We start from the raw sequence: 20,301 nt of genomic DNA on the forward strand, positions 1-20,301 counted from the left end.
AGAACTCCTGATCACCTCCCTCCTCTTTCTCTCCCCAATTCTCCTCCCTGTTGGTCTTGGGAGATTTCCCAGGTTCTCATTATTTTCGGTGCAACTCGGCTCTTTATCGACTCTCCGGAGTTCTGGCTCCCCTCCTCATCTAGTATCATTTCCCCCTCTCCTCCCCCGATTGCGATAGGCTGTGTGGGCTGAGAGCCAGCCCACTCGTCCCCGCCAGGTCGGCGGCTGAGATCTGTTTTTTTTCCTTGCTGACGCTTCAAATCTTCCCAGTTCTCCTCTCCTCTGAATATCTCTCCAACGGTCTCTATATCAACCCAAGCTCGTCTGTCACGCGCTTCCCTTGCTGCCGACGCCGCCTTCCTCCTCTCCGTTGCGGGGTTGACCAGCCCACTCTTGGTACCTGACGGGTCTTCCGCCCAGCAAGCCCTTTCGTATACCGCCTCGAATTGGTCTAGGGTTGCTGCAGCCCTATTCCCACCCACATCATGAGTTGTGAGTCGATTTTCTTTCCTGCGATCTCGATTTCGATTGTCCTACACCTCCCGAGGTCGATGATGTCTCGGATCTCGACTGCTCCCTTTTGTTGTGCTTGTTTCAGCTTGGTCCGCATGTCAATATTCCAATCTACTTGGTGTAATTCTTGGTCGTAATGTTTTCGAGTTCTATATGCATGCTCTTCTTGCCCGCGGCCAGTCTTCTTGCGATTGTCGCGCTGGTCACGCTCTACTCCGATGGTCTGGTCCTCAATGCGTATACATTGCCTGTCTTTTCATCTCATTCACTTTGACTACCGCTTAAATTTGGACTCCGTACGGCCAAGCATACTGACTCGCTCCAGTTGCAAACATGCTAAACAAGCTGTCTGGGCAGCCAGAGAGCTACGAGAAGAAGTATGTTATCTCTCTCTGCCTCACTTGACATCCATTGACCCCTTTCTAGGGCCCTCTATAAGTTCGGTCGAACGCTCGGCGCGGGCACATATGGCATTGTTCGCGAAGCAGAGTCCAACACTGGTGAAAAGGTCGCAGTCAAGATCATCCTGAAGAAAAATGTCCGTGGAAATGAGAGCATGGTCTATGATGAGCTGGAGATGTTGCAGAAGCTCAAACACCCTCATATTGTCTCGTTTGTGGATTGGTTTGAGTCCAAGGTAAGCGTCCTCCAGAAAACCATGCTTCTGCTACAGGATGCCTAATGGCAACCCAGGACAAATTCTATATTGTCACACAACTAGCTACGGGTGGCGAACTATTCGATCGGATTTGCGAGTATGGAAAGTTCACTGAAAAAGATGCGTCGCAAACCATTCGCCAGGTGCTTGACGCTGTCAACTATCTGCACCACCGAAATATCGTTCATCGAGGTCAGACCCTCACATTTGCAACCTAGGATTGTGGTATGCTAATTCATAGATAGACCTCAAGCCCGAGAATCTTCTTTATCTCACACGTGCCGCCGACTCTGAATTAGTTCTGGCAGACTTTGGCATTGCCAAGATGTTGGAGAGTCCCTCCGAAGTCCTTACCAGCATGGCGGGTTCCTTTGGGTATGCCGCTCCCGAGGTCATGCTTAAGAAGGGCCACGGCAAGGCTGTCGACATGTGGTCGTTGGGTGTGATCACTTATACACTCCTGTGTGGCTATTCTCCCTTCCGCTCCGAGAATCTGACCGACTTGATCGAAGAATGTCGCGCGGGCCGCATCATCTTCCACGAGCGTTACTGGAAGGATGTCTCCCAAGATGCCAAAGATTTCATCCTCACTCTCCTCCAGCCAGACCCCAGCAAACGAGTCAGCTCTGATGAGGCTCTTAAGCATGACTGGCTGACTGGTGAATCTGCCAGCGACCGTGATCTGCTGCCCGAGATTCGCGCCTACATTGCGCGTGCTCGTCTCAGACGTGGAATCGAGATTGTCAAGCTTGCCAACCGGATTGAACAACTTAAGATGCATGACGAAGAGGAAGGCGAAGATATTCCCAGCGCAGTCGATATGGCGGGGTCCTCTGGAACTTCAGTCGCAGATGATGAGAATGGCACCGCTCCTACTACGAAGAAGCGCAGTCTCAGCAAGGTTGCTCGTGGTGCTATATTCCGAGAAGTTGTTCTAGCCAAGGTGCGCGAGGCCAAGGAAAATGAGGAGCGGGAAAAGATGGAGCGTGAGGCTCGTGAGAAGACTCATACCTAACTTGTTTCATCGCTTTTTTTTCTCTCTCTTCCTCTTTTGATGCCGGTTGATGCCCTATAATTCCCCCCTTATTTTGGATATAGTCGTGTGATTCCCCACAGTCAATGCGGCCTGCACATAGCCCATCAATTCTATCTATATTTTTTTCTCATTCGGAATAAATTATCATGTCGCAGTTGATGTGGCCCTCATTTAATGCTTTGCCGATCGAGCAGTGTTATCACGTGCAGTGGAAGCCCAATCTTATCTTCCCCGCAGGTTGCATCACCCAACGGTGCTTTCTGTACCACTTCTCCTTCCTTCATTCTCGTCCCCACCGCATCTCTCGGGTCCTCTATTGCGGAGGGTGCGCCGGAAGAAGCATAACCCATTATACACCCTGTTTTCCTGTTTGAGAAGATCGCTTGCATCATTTTGAGTTATCCTGGTCTTTCGAAGTTTTTGGTTGTCGCGGTCACTCCTCTTAGACCAGGAACAAAAGTGATCACAAATCACAACATGTTCGCCAATAGACGTTTAGGCAAGGTGAGAGCTCATCGCAGAACAATTTGAATGCTATTCTGGGACAATCATTATCTAACACCTCGATTCGCAATATACAGGAACTCATCAAGGTACTTACTGCTTCTTTACCCGGTCCTTTCCCAGTCCCCATTTGCTATATTTCAATTTCAACACACTTGGTTATAACTTCGGCAATTTGGAGAACACAAACCTTCGGATATCAAAACTCCCGTGTTCCGATCTGACATTTCCATGTTGCACCCCAGCTGCAAGAGCACGTTCCACCAGGAATCTCCATTGCCAAGTCGGACAATCTCGAGGAATGGCAGATGGATATCAAAGTCCTTGATGACAATCCAATATACAAAGACCAGACCTATCGACTGAAGTTTACTTTCGGGAGTAAATATCCAATTGGTAACATCCGTTGTCCCATCTCTTTATTGTCACTCGGACTAAAGGCTTCCAGAACCTCCCGAGGTCCAGTTCATCGAGTGCCCTTCTTCCTCCGACACACCCCGTCCAATCCCTATGCATCCTCATATCTACAGCAACGGTATCATTTGTCTTGACCTGTTAAGCTCCTCGGGGTGGTCTCCAGTGCAGACCGTGGAGAGCGTCTGCATGAGCATCCAGAGTATGCTGACCGCAAACTCTCGAGATGAGCGCCCACCCGGCGACAGCGAGTTTGTTGCATATAATCGTCGCCGAATCCGAGATATCCCGTTCGTCTACGAGGATGATAATGTATGAGGCAACACGGAGGGGGATTTTGAACGGCTGATGGGGAAGATTTGAAGGGGGCTAGGCCCTTGCATGTCTTACCAACCTTTCTCCCTCTTTCTTTCTCCTTCACTCTGCATTGGTTCTGGCGTTATGTTGACATGACTTTTCGGGTTTACCTGGTATGGAGCTGGATGGGGTACAAATGCGTTCTCAGCGGTTTAACTAGTTTTCTTTGATGGGTTTTGAGGCGCACTTCTATGTGTAGGATTAGTCGTACACCAATTGGCCGTCCGCGCCTGATGAATTATGTCGCAACGGAGAGCCTTCAATTGAATTGTTTTGTATGAAACAAAAGCTGTGCTTGTCATTTGGCTCGTTAAGAGGCCGCAAAGTCTCAAAGCGATCTCAAAGTCGGCTCTATAGACATATAATTACTTCTATGATTGGAGGTTTTACGAACGTAAGACTAATTTTGGAGCCGAAAAAGAATGTCTCAGAAGAATCAGATGTTCACTATACACAGGGGCTTATGAGAGGAAGGGGGCAGAATAGAAAGAGACAAAGGAGAAGGACAAGACATAATAGAACAACGCCATGAGAAGAAAACATGGGAGAATTTGGTACACCTGGGTTAGAGTCGAGGGGTCCAATGGTTTATCATTGAGAGGATGGGAGCTGTCCTCTCTGATTTTTAGCCCGCATCTTGGCACAGATGCCGTCTAAAAGGGGGCCATTTCGAAGTCTTCTTCCTTTTTTTCAGATTTTTATATTATTGCGTTGTAGACGTGCGTTTACCGATCAACCTCACCGAACACAAGATCCATGGTACCTAAGGAAAGATCAAAATTAGCTATATCCTGTCGAGAATAATGAAGATAATCACTCACCAATGATGGCAACGGCATCAGCCAAAAGGTGGCCACGAGACACCTGATCAAAGCCACCCAAATGGGCGAATCCGGGCGCACGGATCTTGCAGCGGTAAGGCCGCTCACTGCCGTCGCTGACCAGGAAAACACCCATCTCACCCTTGGGGGCCTCAATGGCGGAGTAGGTCTCACCTGGGGGCACAGAGTAACCCTTGGTGAAGAGAAGGAAGTGGTGGATCAGAGCCTCCATGTTTTCCTTCATGGCAGCACGGGGAGGAGGAGAAATCTTGTAGTCTTCCACGCGGACGGGACCGGCGGGCATCTTGTTCAAGCACTGGTGAATGATGCGGAGGGACTGGCGGAATTCCTCCATACGGCACAGGTAACGGTCGTAGCAGTCACCATTGACACCAACGGGAACATCGAACTCCACCTGGTCGTAGGCATCATAAGGCTGCGACTTACGGATATCCCACGGGACACCGGATCCACGGAGCATGACACCAGTGAAACTCATGTTCAAGGCATCAGTGGCGTTGACAACACCGACACCCTGGGTTCTGGCCTTCCAGATACGGTTATCTGTCAACAGCTCCTCGGTCTCGTCGATACGGTCACCAAACTGGGTGGCCCACTGATAAATATCGTCAAGGAGACCGAGGGGAATATCCTGGGATACACCACCCGGACGAACGTAGGCAGCGTGAAGACGGGCACCGGAAACACGCTCGTAGAATTCCTGGAACACAAACAAAGCATTAGCAACTTTTGCCTATCACGTTTTCCGAGGGAATGTAGTTAGCTCGGCGACTTACCATGAGCTTCTCACGCTCCTCGAAACCCCACAGGAAGGGAGTCAGAGCGCCAACGTCCATGGCATGGGAGAGGACAGACATCAGATGGTTCAGGATACGAGTGAGCTCTCCGAACAAGGTTCGGATCCACTTGGCACGATCAGGGATCTCAACATTCAGCAGCTTCTCAACAGCCAGGGCAAAGCACTGCTCATTGGTCATCATGGAGACGTAGTCGAGTCGGTCAAAGTAGGGCAGGGCCTGCATATAGGTCTTGTACTCGATCAACTTCTCGGTACCACGGTGAAGCAGGCCAACATGAGGATCGGCGCGAACGATCTCCTCGCCATTGAGTTCCAGAATCAATCGGAGCACACCGTGGGCAGCAGGATGCTGAGGACCGAAGTTGACAGTGTAGTGACGGATCTTGCGGTCAATGCCTTCGGCTTCGGATTCAAGAGCACTAGCCTCCGGGTCCTCGGGGGACCCCTTGTTGGCAAAGTGGGTGAAGGTCGGGTCGGTCGGAATCAGTCTGGTGGCTTGGTAGCTGGTCGCCTCGGCCTGTCGACGAGAGACAGTAGTGGCTATGGAGCGAGAACGGGGCACAGATGTGTTAAGGATAGTGGAGGGGCGGAGACAGAGTCTTTTGGGCGCATTGCCCGCGAGGCGGGCGAAGGAGGCGGCCATGAGGGAATTGAGAGGAGAGGTTCGAGGAAGAGGAAGAAAGACGGCTGGTCCTCAGTCCAGACGCATTCAATGGCTGGGTGGAGAGTGGGCTCGCTGCGGGAAGGGAAGCCTGCAGTTTGAAGACAAAGATGAGGTCGCGCTCCATTTTGGCTAGTCACGTGGAGGAGCTGCCCGGTCATCAAGCGACCGCTGGTTGGCCGGTGGGTCTGACTAAAATGTACCTACACCAATGCACAGCTAGTCCTATTTAGGATTAGAGATGGACCGTAGTCGGCCAATAATTACCTAATCAGTGCATTCTCAGTCACGGAATAGACGGCTCATATTTCTGCCTTAGGCAGTCAAGAAAATACTTCGAGAAATTATTCTTATCGCAAATCGTTGACCTTCACCTTTACCTTCACCTCTCTCCAGCCTGCTCACTATGGCGCCTCTTGTTCCATCGCAAGGGGAGCTGCAGCGCCGCCGTGTAAGAAGAAATATTGCCTTCAACATTTTCCCCTGCTAATAATTTCCAGATTATCGGTATCAACGCAGAGACTGTCACCAACATCCCCTCGACAGATTTCCCCGGTCATTGGCCCGGAGAATCGCACGCTTGGGCACTTGATCAGTTCAAGGACGTAAGTATTCAAAATTTTCCAATTGAAAAAAAATGCTGGATCCCTTGGACTCACTTGAATTGGTTGGCAGAGTTTCAAAGTTGAATACCACCGCAATGACCCTTACGAAGCCTCGTTCTCACTGATCGGACTTGACGCCGCGGTCGCCAATGCCTTCCGCCGCATTTTGATGGCTGAGATTCCGACTCTGGCTATTGAATATGTTTTCGTCCACAATAACACCTCTGTCATTCAAGATGAGGTGCTCGCATCCCGCCTGGGTCTGATTCCGCTAAAGGGCTCTGTGGAAGGAATCAACTGGATGCACTGGTTCCGGAAGCCTTCGGAGGACGATGATGGGCCTGCACCCCCTGGTCCCAGTGACTTCAATACTGTTGTCATGCACCTCGAAGTTGAGTGCACCAAGAATCCCGACGCCGCCGATGACGAAACCGACCCGCGCAAGCTTTACCACAACGCTCACGTCTATGCCAAGGACATCACGTTCGCTCCTGTTGGTCGTCAGGAACAATTCTTCGTCGGCGATGGTGCCATCCAGCCTGTTAATCCGGATATTCTAATTGCTAAGCTTCGTCCCGGCCAGAAAATCGACATGGAGCTGCATTGTATCAAGGGTATTGGAGCGGACCATGCCAAGTTCTCGCCCGTTGCGACCGCCTCCTATCGACTTATGCCCGATATCAACATTCTGCGTCCCATTATTGGCGAAGACGCTAAGAAGTTTTCCAAATGTTTCCCCAAGGGCGTCATTGGCCTTGAGACTGTGACTGCCGAGGAGGCCGCCCGCAAGGAGAGCGGATACGAGGGACATGCAGGCGAACAGAAGGCCGTTGTGGTTGATGCATTCAACGACACTGTTAGCCGCGAGTGCTTGCGCCACGAGGAGTTCCAGGGCAAGGTCAAGCTCGGACGTGTACGTGACCACTTCATCTTCAACGTGGAGAGCACTGGTCAGTTCGAGAGTGACGTTCTGTTCTTGGAAGCCGTGAAGGTCTTGAAGTTGAAGTGCGCCCGCTGGAAGCGTGGTTTGACCGACCTGATGGCGTAAAGCCATTCATGGACCTTCCCTGCTGATTCCTATTTATAATGCATTTGACTGGCGTTGGAAATCTTTTTGCGCTGTACATTTATGAAAAAGTTCGGTCAGAAGTTAGGCTTTACGAGGCCGGAGTCCGGATGTTACAATTACTTGTTAGACAAAAGGCTGGCAGCTGTCTTTGAGTTCTACAATCTACTAAAGCTATTCAGTCATGTCACCGCAAGTCCCGCCTGGGGATCGTAAACTCTTTTCTCATTTGAAGTTCAGCCTGTAACGGAAATCGATGGTGTATGCTGGATCGCTGACCGCGATCTCTTCCCCGTCATCCACAAGCTCACGCAGCTTAAGTCGCAGATTGGGTCTTGTATGTTCCTCCAATTGGGGAGGAAAGCGCTGGTAGAGGGTCTTCTCTTCTGTTCGCATGCTGGGTTTTTTCAATTGCGCCTCAGCTCTTTCTCCGAGGCTTTCAATGAAATCACCAAGTGTCATGTTTGGGTCGACGTCCAGCTTTCGAGCGAGGTTACCGCACACCGGACAGTCAGGTTTCTTCTCCGCTTCGAAAGTGTAGGTGTAAACGCCTTCTTCGCCTGCATACATCATGTAGTTCTCGAGGTAAGGATTACATCCGGTGGCAATCTTCAGCACCTCGGAGGTTGTGGAAGCAGCGATCACAGCATTTGTGGAAGCAATCGCGGGAATGATATTTTTGACCACACCCTGGGTCATCTGGAAAGTCACGCCGTGGATGTGGAACTGTTGTGCCCGCTCTAATGCTTCATGGTATACCCATGAGATATGGTCCATGTCGTCACTGTCAAACGAATCATCCTTGCGCTTTTCCTGCCATGCGATCTGGTGGGCCCACTCAATACAGTGCTGGGGCTGACGAGGGATGGTTGCAATTGTGCAGAGAGGCACTGCCGGTCGAGGAGCATGCATATCGAGTTGACACTCTATACAAGATGAGAGCGTGGGCAAAATTACACGGGCTTGGCCCTTGAATCCTATTGACAGTTAGTGATGATCTCGGTGTACCTATTATTAGAACCGGTACAAACCTTCAGTTCCTCCATCAATAAGGGGTTTTAGACTCTCTGGATCCTCTGGGTCAACCATCCCTATAAGGGTCGAGTTAATCCAACGACGAGCTTCGATACTATCGAGGCCACAGATAATGATCTTGAATTGCATGTAGTAGTCCTCGTCCTTGTCCTGAATCTTTCCGACGAAGGGTGTGATCTTAACACCTTTCACTCTCTTTCCCACAAAAGCAGCAGCAACTTCTGCTTTAGGCTTGCCTATATCGGCTTGACGAAAGAGAAACTGCCGGTTAAGGTTTGAAATGTCAATAGTGTCTGTAAACCATGTTCAGAAAGTTGCCGGGGAGAAACGGAAAGGTGGACAAGAAAGCCTACCCATGTCAATGACATGAATGTCCTTGAAACCTGAAAGAGCAAGGTTCTTCAAGATTTCACACCCCAATCCACCAGCTCCGCTAAATCCAGGTCAGTGGGCTTATCCTATGGAGTAAATATGGGAATTCAGCGACGTAACGAACATCACCCTGCATCCAATGTTAGCCGATAATTTAGAATATATTAGGAAAGTAACCTAACAAGATCTTTGACGACTCAAGAGACTTGATGGTCTCCGGTCCTGGAACCCAGTCTTCGTCGCAGAGAGGGCCCGGTTTGGATAGGACCTTGTAAAGGTACTTCCTATATTATCATGTGAGTGCATGTTGGAAACAAAAGTGCCGGTGACCATTAACCCCACCATCGGCCCTGTAGATTTTCATCGACTGTACCCATATTGATCAAGATCTAATCAGGTCAAGCTCTCCGTTGGCATCAAGCGCCCAAGCTTCACAATAGAGATCCCTGCCCCACGCTTGGAAGGTAAATGGCCAATAATGTTATAGAACCGTGATTAAGGAAGATCTGGGGTCTTTCCTGGGTCAGCAGAATGTTCCCTTTTCAGATCCGGAGCTATCCAATCCTGTCTGCGAAGTCGTAATGATGCTTGAGAAGTTGGAGGAGAGCATGCGGCGTGGGCTGGCGGCAAGCATCTCATCACGTGACACACCGACATACAGGCCTCCGACGAACCAACTCAGGCACAACTTTCTTTCTTCGATGTCGCAACTCTGAAAATGGATGGCCTCTTGACCGCTGTCAAGACTGTCAAGCGGGGCTCTGATCCCCCCTTGGTACCCATTGAATCCCAGAGCCGCAAAGGTGCTCTCGTCAGGCCTTCTATCGACCAAGACCAAGATATATCTCTTCGTCAAATCATAGATTCGCTCCAATCCCACCCAGATCAAAATGAACTCTTGGCAGTCCTAGCAGCACTTGATCCATTAAATGCCTCCAGGAGGGCAAAAGATCTCGACATTCGCGTCCCAGGCCCTTCATCGGCTCAAATTCTCCAGCTTTTAGTCAGCACCAGCATCCCAAATCATTGGGCATCATTGAATGCAAAGGAAAGCAGGACAAAGACATCAAAATGCCGAGCAGCTCTGCTTCGCTGTTTAAGCAGTGTAGCAGGGCTGGGTTCTCTTGTGGCCCAGATCAGGTCACTCATCGTGACTTCTCAAGCTATGGGATACCAGGCTGAAGGATCAAGCAGCCATCTTGTCATTCGAGATCTGCTTTCTGTTCTCGCTGCTTTGCTGGAACCAAGCGATTTTATCTCTCGAGTATATGGGGATATCATCTTTTTGAATGAGAACCAAACTAAGCAACAAGTTGCGTGGAGAGAATTCGTGTCTCTGATTGCCGGCGGTAAAATCCTGTCAACTGCAGCAGAAGCAATCGCCATTGCCAATATTTCCGACACTGTATCTTCATTCTCATGGGTTGGAGATGGTCCTCTTTTCACATTGTGGCTGGGCAAAAACATTACTCATTTAATATTGAAGTCAAATGCGAACAACAAAAATGATTGGGTATCTGTCGCCTTCCTGACAGGGCGAGCGTTGAGCTTGGGATACGCGGGTAAGCATTGTCCTTGAGCCTCCAATATTCCAATATTTTGTTAACTATTTTTACAGATCAGTTGGCCCGAGAGCTCTATTCAGGCCTGCTCTTCGACCAGTCGAGCAGCAAGCAATTTGGCATATTGATGGAGCATCTGAGACAGTCAGAGCAACTCTCGCTTCTAGAAGCTATATTCCGCAACATCCAAAGGCTTTATTTCCCGCATGACTTTTCTCCCACATTCGGGCAGGAAGAAACAACGGGCAGTGTTGTTCCCGGCGTGGCGGCGTTGTGTTCAACCATTCTCGGCGACGGTCCGCTTTTAAGGCATCAGGTTACGGACTGGCTGTCAAAAGGCCAGGGAGGCTCAATTCAGACTGTGGGGCTTCGTCGTGCGCTCATCGCCACTTATCATGATTCTACTGGTAAGAATATCGGAGGACTAAAAAGATATAAGAAAAGAAAAGAAAACTTAAGCTAATAACTGCGTCTAGATGCACTCAAGACAATGCTCTCTCGCAGTCTTGAGCAATTTGCCGATAAATTTTACATCAAGCACGCTCCTGGGATTACACAGAACGGTTTGTTCAAGATGATACGAATAGTTATTCGATGAGAAGCTAACAAACTCCAGCCAATGCACAGCTTATTTTACTAGCCGCAGGCCAACTCAACCGGCATAGTCCTCTTCAGGTCCAAGATATTGGGCGATCTGGGACTTTTCTCAATGCAGTATCCAACCGACTTGCAGCATCTTCAAATAGGGCACGGCTTTTAGGCATGATCGTTGGAACTGGAATATCTGACCTCGTTGAAGAGCCTGGAAAGTCGATGAAGTTTGACCTTGAAGAGATGCAGAGTGATGAGGCTCGCTGGTATCTTACTCTTACCAAATTAGTTGATGAAGTTGGGCCGTTTGAATCCATCAAAGAATTGCAGAACACCCAAGAAACATCGTCACGGCAATTTCACGAGTCTCACTCTAATTTGAGGGAGAAGCCAACAGCAGCTTTCAATCCACCACAGACAAGCAAAATAGTTGCTATCGAGGAGATCAGTGATAGCGGTGAAGAAACCGAAGAAGATGAGGATCTCATCCCATACGAAAAACCTGATGACGATGCAGAAGATGAGGATGAGGATCCTACGCTGGTCCAGCGGAACAAACCAACACCGCCAGTGTAAGTTTTGCACTCCTCTAAATATATATGCAAGATAGTAGTTCTCACAAGCAGCCAGGTACATCCGTGACCTGATCCAATATCTTCGTGACAATGAGAATGTTGAATCTCATCAGCTTGCAATTTCAACCGGCCCATCTCTGATACGACGCAAGATAGGGTTTGGAACCGAGCTTTCTGAACAGGTTGAAGAGCTAGCGCTTATTCTCGTGAGCCTTCAAGATGACAGCAACCATCCTCAATTCCATGAACTCCGTCTTCAGAGTATGATAGCTCTGATAGTCTCACAGCCTCTGAAAATGGGTCGGTGGTTCACTGCTATATTCTTTGATGGTGATCTTTCCCAGGTTCAACGTTCTGCGGTGCTCACAGCCCTAGGTTTGAGTGCACGCGAGATCGCGGGCAATGGCGAGGAGGATTCCAAGGCACTAGGCCTCGCAAGTCTGGGTGATACTTCTTTCCCATCTAAGCGGCTGTCCCCTGCCTTGGAGGCCATCTTCATGGGTGCGAATGAATCTCCTATTGCGACACTTACCAGAGAAATGTCGCGCACTTCACTACAGCCCCTGGCGGCCAATGCTGCCGACCAAATAGCTGGTCCAAACGTTCTCAAAATGCGCACTTTTTCATCTCGCATGGAAGTGGAGAAGAAAAGACAGGCACGTGAAGCCGATAGAAAGAAAAATATCGTAAAAGATGTCTACAAGGTGCTTGCGGAGGGATTCTTCTACCCTCTCCAAGGCCGATTTGAGATTATGATGATACAGTTTTCCACGTAAGTGCCTTGCCTGTTCGAAGTTGTGGTCTCAGTTTCACTAATTATTTAAATCCTCAGGTCCTCCGCGCCATCTTATAATCCGTTCTTCGTTCCGCACATTCTCACCCTCTTTCTCCAGACCCTTTCTCTAATCCTCTCTACGGCAGGCCCCCATTCACCTTTCCTGGCGGGTTTCACTCATGAAACTTTATCACTTCTTCTATCTCTACACACAGCTCCAATTTCTAGCGAGACAACGGTTACGGCTGCGTTGCTGAATCTCTTCTTGGCAGTAGTGGATGTGAACATTGCATTTGGGACAAGTGGCGAGGAGCGCCTGGTCACTGAGTATGCAACCCAAGTAATGGAGCTACGTGAATGGGCATCTAGTGTATTTGATCGCCTACCATCTGGCGGTAAAGTAGCCGCTACTGGTCCCTCTGCAGATCCACAAGAGCAGGTGCGAACTTTGGCAGCTGGGGTCATGGTTCGACTTGGTGAAGTTATTGAACGGTATCAGGGCCGATTGATGGGCGTCAACACAGGATTCAAGTACTGAATAAGGAAATTCTTGCAGGTAGCCGGGAAAATAAGTTGTAAATAAACTTTGAAGCCTCTCGTGCTCCCAGAATACATCTATTATTTGTTGATAGTTGCACTCCCTTACATCAGTTCTATATCAGCGACACTCTAATGAGGAACGCAAAAGCAGGGGTAGGTCGTTGCCAATGGGTATTTGATACTTTGCTCAGTAGGAGGTAGGTGGAATGCAGAACATTTGACCAAGTTTCCTGTAATATCCACATCATCTAATATGTCTAATTTGTCAATCTCAACTTATTGGTCTGTTATGAATTATCATCATATTACGTTAAACATATTGATAGTATTTAAAACTTTGAAGACTCCCGTCTCGTCACACCTTCATATCTTTTCCGGCCAGATGAATCCAAACTCGGAATGTATGACATTCTGGATTTTGTCGCTAAGCGAGATGCCTGTCAGGCACGTTGTCCCATATGCTGAGTTATGATTAAAGTCCTATTGGCCTATGTGGGGTTTAACTTTGTTGGTGCAGTGGAATCTTCTCTAGGTGCTTCGATAGGCATTATGTAGATTGCCAACATATTTAAGATTCCGCGACATATCGCTAGGCGACGATGTGAAGAATATCAGAAACGCAAGTCCTTGGCACACGTGTGCGATAGCCGCCACACTATTCGCAAGTACACGCGGGAACTAGCTCCGTTATTGCAATGCAATATGAGAAAATCTAAAAGCTTCCGAGGTTGCAGACATCCTCGCTAGGCTATCGGAAGCCCAATGTCCTTCCTAGACCCTGTACCCTGCCACATAATTACCTTCGGGTCAGGGAACGTCTATATTTTGAAAATTTGGTGCTCTGCAGCTTCGCTGGTGTGGGTTAGTGCTACAAATTCTGCCAATACACGTGGTGGATTGCCAGGATATAACACGATGAATCAATGTTCCGACGATGTTACCTTCCTTGTGCATTCGGTTAGTTGAATAGTGACAAAAATGACGAAAGAATATCCGAAGTAAAACATCTGAAGGAGATTGGTTTTGAGTAAATACGTATATATAATTGAGGAAATCTAGCCGTAAACCCCTGAATCTATTATCTCTCCCTTCTCCATCCCGTCTTTATCCAAAACTATCCATCTAAGCATTATGATCCTCTCAAAAACTTCTACTACGCTTTTCGCACTGGTGTCGGGGGCTTATGCCCAGTCGCAATATACTTCTACTGGCACGGCTGCCGTAGCTGCGGCAGCTGCCACCGCACTGACTTTATCTCCTACATCAAGTGTCGCCGGTTTGACTTTCGATAGATTTGTTCAAATCTGGCTGGAGAATGAAGATTATAGTGCAGCGATCAAGGACAGTGAGTGACTATCTGCGTGAGACTCTTGATTATATTGCATGCTGAGCCTCTGGAATCTAGCAAACCTTGCCTATCTTGCCTCTTTGGGTATCACGCTCACGAATTACTTTGCCATCACCCATCCTTCTCAGGTATGATGACCCATACTTTATGGATTATGTCTTCTTACTCATCTGGGCCGCAGCCCAACTATGTTGCCGCTGTTGGTGGTAACACCTTTGGGATCACCAGCGACAGCACCAAGTACATCTCTTCGAGCACCAAGACCATCGTCGACCTTCTGGAAGATGCTGGCGTCAGCTGGAGTCTGTATCAGGAAGATATGCCTTATTCTGGCTTTGAGGCAAATTACGTCAATCAGAAAACCGGTGCAAATGACTACGTGCGCAAGCACAAGTAAATTCCCCCAACTTCAGAAGCTGCACAGAAGCACAAGGTTACTAACAAACGAGTTTTAAGTCCGCTGATGAGCTACAACTCGGTTACATCGGATACCGACCGTCTCGCCAAATCGAAGAACTTCACCATGTTTTATGAAGACCTGGATAATAACGAGCTGCCTCAGTGGATGTTCATCACGCCTAACATGAGTAGGTTCTTCCCGATCTTCTTATCAAGATGGCTTTTGAACCTAGGCTGATTTCAATGTGACTTGCAGCCAATGATGGCCACGATAGTTCGCTTGCCACCGCTGGAAAGTGGTCACGCAACTTTTTGACCCCTCTGCTCTCAAATGAGAACTTCAACACCGATCGCACTCTGATTATCCTGACCTTTGACGAGGGGTTGACCATCGGGACGAATCAAGTCTACGCTGTCCTTCTGGGTGGTGCGGTCTCAAGCGCACAGGTTGGCACCTCGGATGACACCGCATATAATCACTATAGTCTGTTGAAGACTGTGGAGACCAATTGGGCCCTGGGTAACCTCGGAGAGAACGACGTCGATGCCACTGCATTCTTCTAGGTGATTTAAAATGCAATGATATCGCAAGATTGGCGATTATGTCCAATCGGGGTACTCGATATGATCGCATTTATGATTATCAAGCGTTTGCTGGAAAGGATGCTGTCAGGACCAAATTTGAACATTAACCCCAAGTCTAGCGAGATCGTGCTTAGATTTGAGTCTGTTCATGGAAGCCATAGTCCTGTTTCATTTTCAAAATTTCTTAGAACATCAAAAATGAATCAGCCTATTACAAACGAAACAGTGCATCCTTAGAAACCATGGTATCATCAAAAATTACTACCCGCAATAAACGCTAGATACACAAGAGACATGCTATTCTGTCTTCGTAAAGCTGCCCTTTTCAATAGCCGCATCCATCATTCTGTCGCCACTAATCACACTCGTCGTGCAGATGACGATTTTCCGGCGCGGGGCCTCCTGGGCAGCGATGAAGCGCAATGCGGCAATCTCAGTAAAAGTGATCCCGCCTAAGAAGAATACATAAACCGTCTTCGTGGCTGTGTTCCCACTGAGGGTTTGCCGGGCTCGAACAGCCTTGTCATCGCCTTTCTGGACAATGCTGAAGGTTGAACCTCGAGCACTTTTGACAACATCCTCAAAACCAAGCCACCCGGGCGATGCCGTACTGGCATTGTTAATTGACGCGGCAGGCGATCCACCTTTGATCAGAGAAAGCATATAAGGCTTCTGCAGGACGCATTGGACCAGCCGCACGCTGAGTGGAGCAAATCCACTGTAAACATACGAAATGTCGTTCGGTTCCTTCTCGCTGACCTCCTCGATCACCAGCCGCAGATTTTTCCGCAGATAGCCGTAGTTCGTCTTTGTGCCGGCCTGTATACCAGAGGCAGGGAGAAGCATATTTGCAGCAGAGGATCGAGGTTGCAGCAGCTCCATCTTCTCGAGCGCCCAGAACGTCAAGATATGTTGATGGCCATACGCTTGTACGACTTGTCGTTTGAAGTTCTCCAGGTCTCGAGGACGTAGGCCACCGGACATGCAAGACTCCAGGCATAATAAGCGCAACACACTCTTCAAAGGAATGTCACGGGCGATAAGTTCTTCAATGGTCTCATGTTGAGATGTGGGGTCGGCACCGGCGGCATTATTCTGCTGAACATCTAGGATCTTCCGGAAGGTCTCGGACCGAGTAAGTCTCATAATCTCCTCTGCGAGATTGGTGTGGACCCGAAGGCTCTGGTGCTCCAATTGATAAGTGGGTAATTTATTGACGAACTCCCGAAGCTCATTCGTAGTCTTCGCTGTATGACGAGTCTCGTATTCATTTTCCAGCCGGCGGGCAACTTTGTTCAACAGGTCGCCAACAATTGCAAAATTGGCATCTCGTAGTTGGCTAAAGAGACGATCTGACGCATCAAGTTGGATCTTTCTTTTTAACCCTTGCTTGGCCTGCTGAGGACTCTTGGAGGACTCTTGGGACTGTGGTGCAGAAGCCTGTCCCACAATGCTAGTATCAACGTCGGCTTGATTATTCTTAATACCCACATATTCATCGATGAGGCCTTCATAAGTAAGTTGGGTCAGAAGCGGGGTCCCGAAATCAATATCACGGTCAATAATGATCAAATTCTCAACGTTCGCACTTGGGAGGAGTCCCCGGGTAGAGGGATCAGCCAATCCAGAGCTCTCTTCCGCATCAAGCTCCTTTCGCATCCGCAGCAAAAGGTCTGCCAGGCGGCGGGCATTGTCACCCTTGCCGACGATACGGGGGAAATACCCATGTCGCTGCTGAATGGCCATGAGAGCCTTGGCAGCATGGAAAATGCATCCAGGATCCTTGTGCTGGCGCAATTGTCAGAACAGCCGTTAAACCGCTCTTCTCTTATTAGGGAACTTACCAAGTACAGATCACCAAATGAATCATCCAACTCTAGGGACAATATATCTTGCTCTAGAGGCAAGAAGGTAAGAGGAAACTCGGCGATAGTCACATCGCCGATGATGCCCATCTCTTCCAGGACAGCATTGCTTACCAATGTCCGTCGGGGGGCAAAGAAGATGGAAAACTCATGTTCCACATTCCCATTATTCTGAAGGCGTTTGATTTGCTCTAGAGCAGGATGTCAGCCCATACTGATGGCAGTCAATCGAAGTGCAACAAAAAAGAACGCCAAATGAATGAGCTCAAAGGTGATCTAGGGACTTGACGGATTACGTAGAGAAGGAAAATCATTGCGTAATCTACTGACTGTCCCAGGCTTGTTCGATAGACAAAGCAAACGCACAGAGCAGTTAAAGTGATATCAAAGACACCGCAGCCGAGATATGAGATCGGAAACGCCTTACCTGCTACTGTTCGCACATGTGGCGCCTTCTCGCCGCGAACGAGGAACACAACATTTCGCTGAGACGAGTCGATATTTGCATTTTCCAGCAAGAAGACTCGGTCCACGCCGTACTGCTGCAACTCTGAGAACTTGACGAACAAGCCGACTGGACCCGCCAGCTCCTGACTGATGACGAGGTTCTTCTTTCCCCGAGTCTACAATCCGCCAAATCCGCCATTAGCAACGGCGTTAAGACTGGGAAACGCAATACTCACGCCTTCAAGCAGGGCCAGCAAGTCCCTGCGGGCCTTGTCTCTGCAGTGGTCGGCGTCTCCCACAGGCGCCATTGCTGAGGTGGCTGTGGCAGGCAACAAACACATCCAAAAATAACAGGAGGCGAAGTTGCCGCTTCCAGGCTAGCGCCACCACCCTGGCTGAGTCAGCGGTACCAATACCGTCAGGCCTGGTCAACCGCCCGCCACTGTGTCCATCCAGGGGTGTGTCACATTGGTTATCTGGTTACATCATTACAGGTCTCGACTTGCCTCCAGCTCCCCTGAAAGTCTTCAAGTCCGTCGTCCCTGAAACATTTTCTCTTCCCCATTCATTTGCTTCTTTACCTTGTTCATTGCTCTCCCCTCTTCAGCGATCCTCCGGCACGTAAGATTCAGCGAACCCCCTCCGTTATCACACGTTTGAACCAAAGCTACCTACACCATGGGTCTCTTCAAAAAGTCCAACAACGGCGACGATGACGATGGCAACCGCCGGGCATTGTTTGGCAGCCGCTCAAAGAACAAGAGTCCCGCGCAGTCCTCTAATCCCTACGCCCAACCAGCCCCGATGGATCCGTACACAAAGGCCAAGATCCAAGCAGGTGTTGCATCGCCCCCAGCCGACTACCAGGGCGGCTCCCCCGCCCCCGCAGGAGGACCCCACGCTATCCCATCAGATCACAAGTACTCGGGCTACACACCCAACCGCTTCGGCAACCAAGGCGGATATGGCAGCGATCGATATGGTAGCGGAAGTGCTGGTGCTGGCGCCAGCGCCAGCCCCGGCTCACGATACGGTACCGGAGGCTACGGCGGCCTAGGCAGCACCGATCCCAATGACCCCGGTGCGTCTGAATCTGCCCGCAACGAGCTGTTCGGCGGTGCCCGGGATCGTGCCCAGCAGGACTCGCCTGCTGGTGCGGGTGCCCCGCCTCCATACTCGGGCAGCCAGGCCGAGCAACCAAGTAACTACGGTGGCGGTAGCAATGAGTACAGCATGTCGACCTACAATGACCGGCAGCTCACCGCAGAGGAAGAGGAGGAGGAAGCCATTAACGCCACAAAACAGGAGATGCGTTTCGTGAAGCAGGGTGATGTAGCCTCGACGCGGAACGCTCTCCGGACAGCAGCCATGGCGGAGGAGACCGGCCGGTCGACATTGGCGCGCCTAGGGGCGCAGGGCGAAATGATTCACGGGGCAGAGAAGAGTCTGGACATGGCCTCAGTTGAGGGCCGGCTAGCACAGGAGAAGGCGCGGGAGCTGAAGACCCTCAACAAGAGCATGTTCGCCGTGCACGTGGCCAACCCATTCACTAGTGCCTCGCGCCGGCGCGAGCGTGACGAGCGCATCCTAAACACCCACCGGGATGAACGCGATGCCCGTGACGGCACCCGCACCGAGGCCTACCAGACCAACGCTCGCATGGACAAGGTGTTCCGGGACATTGACCGGGAGGCCAACAAGCAAAACAAGGGCAAGAAGGCCAATGTAACCGAACGCGCAAAGTACCAGTTTGAGGCAGACAGCGAAGACGAGGCCATGGAAGACGAGATTGAGCAGAACTTGGACCTCCTCAGCGGCGCCGCCGGCCGATTGAATGGTCTTGCTAAGGCCACGGGCCGTGAGCTGGATGAGCAGAACAGACATCTGGAGCGCATTACAGGCAAGGTCAGTACTAGACGCATCTTCTTATGTCGCTATACGGCCTCATCTTTGATACTAACACCCCTGGCAGAGCGACTATGTCGACGACCAAATTGCCATGAACCGGGCCAAGCTGGACCGGATCCATTAAGCCCGCATTTAACCGTATGGGTCGAGCTGGAAAATCAGGCCTGGTGCTACGCAGCTCCGTAATTATCCTTCACCTGCGGATTGGCTTGTCATAAATTATGGATATTCATCACCTATCCTGGCGTTTGGGGGAGGTATCTTTTCTTTTACTTTTCTGCATCTCACACTGTCCTATGCTGCCGTACTATCGCCCCTGTCAGTGGAATCATGGAACTGCAATTTTAGACTACGGATTTTAGTATCATAATTGCTATGCTTCTCTTCATTTAATACTGTTCTTTTCTCCTTTAATCTCAATGTCAATTCCCTGACATCACCGACGTAGTTTGAGTGTCGAAAAATCCGAGACGGGGAAGGTTTGTCCGGACAAACAAATACTCACTGCCAACTATGCATTGCCAAGCTTCGCAGCACCCTAAAATGCAGGCAAGACAGCAGTTGAGCCGATGCACAACGCCAACCCCGAATTTAAAACACGACTACATGGTGCATGCATACACGCTCATCAGCTTACACGGCGGATCCGGCGGACCCACGCTTATGTACAGACCAGAAGCTGTGGTGCCTGGGCGGAGCTCCAGTCGACGACAACAACAATGACCTACTAACCTAGCCATGCGACAAAAAGCACAATCCATCAAACACCCCCATGGGTCTGGGGGTTCTCTGACTGACAAGGAGCCGAGCTTACGGACTTTAACGGGAGGATTTACACGGGAGA

The 20,301-nt window shown here is 49.8% G+C and overlaps 9 protein-coding genes across 9 annotated transcripts; 6 read left to right on the top strand and 3 right to left on the bottom strand.

Moving 5' to 3' along the window:
* Positions 1 to 846: 846 nt before the first annotated feature.
* N7462_007474 (serine/threonine-protein kinase) lies at positions 847 to 2,186 on the top strand (the record flags this gene model as incomplete). Its single annotated transcript, XM_057079192.1, has 4 exons — positions 847 to 890; positions 940 to 1,150; positions 1,207 to 1,363; positions 1,417 to 2,186. 4 exons carry the CDS (start codon positions 847 to 849, stop codon positions 2,184 to 2,186), a joined length of 1,182 nt encoding a protein of 393 aa, XP_056931862.1.
* Positions 2,187 to 2,684: 498 nt separating this feature from the next.
* N7462_007475 (ubiquitin-conjugating enzyme E2) lies at positions 2,685 to 3,443 on the top strand (the record flags this gene model as incomplete). Its single annotated transcript, XM_057079193.1, has 4 exons — positions 2,685 to 2,711; positions 2,789 to 2,800; positions 2,957 to 3,107; positions 3,160 to 3,443. The coding sequence occupies 4 exons, from the start codon at positions 2,685 to 2,687 to the stop codon at positions 3,441 to 3,443; spliced, it is 474 nt and encodes a 157-aa protein (XP_056931863.1).
* A 764-nt stretch (positions 3,444 to 4,207) lies between these two features.
* On the bottom strand, positions 4,208 to 5,766 carry N7462_007476 (NADH-quinone oxidoreductase subunit D; the record flags this gene model as incomplete). The annotated part of the gene is made up of 3 exons (XM_057079194.1): positions 4,208 to 4,245; positions 4,304 to 5,024; positions 5,101 to 5,766. 3 exons carry the CDS (start codon positions 5,764 to 5,766, stop codon positions 4,208 to 4,210), a joined length of 1,425 nt encoding a protein of 474 aa, XP_056931864.1.
* Positions 5,767 to 6,190: 424 nt separating this feature from the next.
* N7462_007477 (DNA-directed RNA polymerase core subunit RPC40) lies at positions 6,191 to 7,437 on the top strand (the record flags this gene model as incomplete). Its single annotated transcript, XM_057079195.1, has 3 exons — positions 6,191 to 6,235; positions 6,285 to 6,389; positions 6,460 to 7,437. The coding sequence occupies 3 exons, from the start codon at positions 6,191 to 6,193 to the stop codon at positions 7,435 to 7,437; spliced, it is 1,128 nt and encodes a 375-aa protein (XP_056931865.1).
* Positions 7,438 to 7,680: 243 nt separating this feature from the next.
* On the bottom strand, positions 7,681 to 9,239 carry N7462_007478 (NEDD8-activating protein UBA3; the record flags this gene model as incomplete). The annotated part of the gene is made up of 6 exons (XM_057079196.1): positions 7,681 to 8,432; positions 8,487 to 8,783; positions 8,844 to 8,923; positions 8,987 to 8,992; positions 9,045 to 9,146; positions 9,205 to 9,239. 6 exons carry the CDS (start codon positions 9,237 to 9,239, stop codon positions 7,681 to 7,683), a joined length of 1,272 nt encoding a protein of 423 aa, XP_056931866.1.
* A 341-nt stretch (positions 9,240 to 9,580) lies between these two features.
* N7462_007479 (telomere length regulation TEL2 family protein) lies at positions 9,581 to 12,903 on the top strand (the record flags this gene model as incomplete). The annotated part of the gene is made up of 6 exons (XM_057079197.1): positions 9,581 to 10,424; positions 10,481 to 10,831; positions 10,901 to 10,987; positions 11,041 to 11,587; positions 11,646 to 12,362; positions 12,423 to 12,903. The coding sequence occupies 6 exons, from the start codon at positions 9,581 to 9,583 to the stop codon at positions 12,901 to 12,903; spliced, it is 3,027 nt and encodes a 1,008-aa protein (XP_056931867.1).
* Positions 12,904 to 14,036: 1,133 nt separating this feature from the next.
* On the top strand, positions 14,037 to 15,216 carry N7462_007480 (uncharacterized protein; the record flags this gene model as incomplete). The annotated part of the gene is made up of 5 exons (XM_057079198.1): positions 14,037 to 14,250; positions 14,311 to 14,381; positions 14,435 to 14,646; positions 14,710 to 14,840; positions 14,909 to 15,216. The coding sequence occupies 5 exons, from the start codon at positions 14,037 to 14,039 to the stop codon at positions 15,214 to 15,216; spliced, it is 936 nt and encodes a 311-aa protein (XP_056931868.1).
* A 318-nt stretch (positions 15,217 to 15,534) lies between these two features.
* Positions 15,535 to 17,857, bottom strand: N7462_007481 (Sec1 family protein; the record flags this gene model as incomplete). Its single annotated transcript, XM_057079199.1, has 4 exons — positions 15,535 to 17,025; positions 17,082 to 17,293; positions 17,530 to 17,725; positions 17,786 to 17,857. The coding sequence occupies 4 exons, from the start codon at positions 17,855 to 17,857 to the stop codon at positions 15,535 to 15,537; spliced, it is 1,971 nt and encodes a 656-aa protein (XP_056931869.1).
* A 370-nt stretch (positions 17,858 to 18,227) lies between these two features.
* On the top strand, positions 18,228 to 19,581 carry N7462_007482 (putative plasma membrane SNARE protein (Sec9); the record flags this gene model as incomplete). Its single annotated transcript, XM_057079200.1, has 2 exons — positions 18,228 to 19,454; positions 19,522 to 19,581. The coding sequence occupies 2 exons, from the start codon at positions 18,228 to 18,230 to the stop codon at positions 19,579 to 19,581; spliced, it is 1,287 nt and encodes a 428-aa protein (XP_056931870.1).
* Between the last annotated feature and the right edge of the window lie 720 nt (positions 19,582 to 20,301).

This window comes from Penicillium macrosclerotiorum (assembly GCF_028827735.1).
Source record: "Penicillium macrosclerotiorum strain IBT 26536 chromosome Unknown utg000007l_segment0_segment0, whole genome shotgun sequence".
Classification (NCBI taxonomy): Eukaryota; Fungi; Ascomycota; class Eurotiomycetes; order Eurotiales; family Aspergillaceae; genus Penicillium; species Penicillium macrosclerotiorum.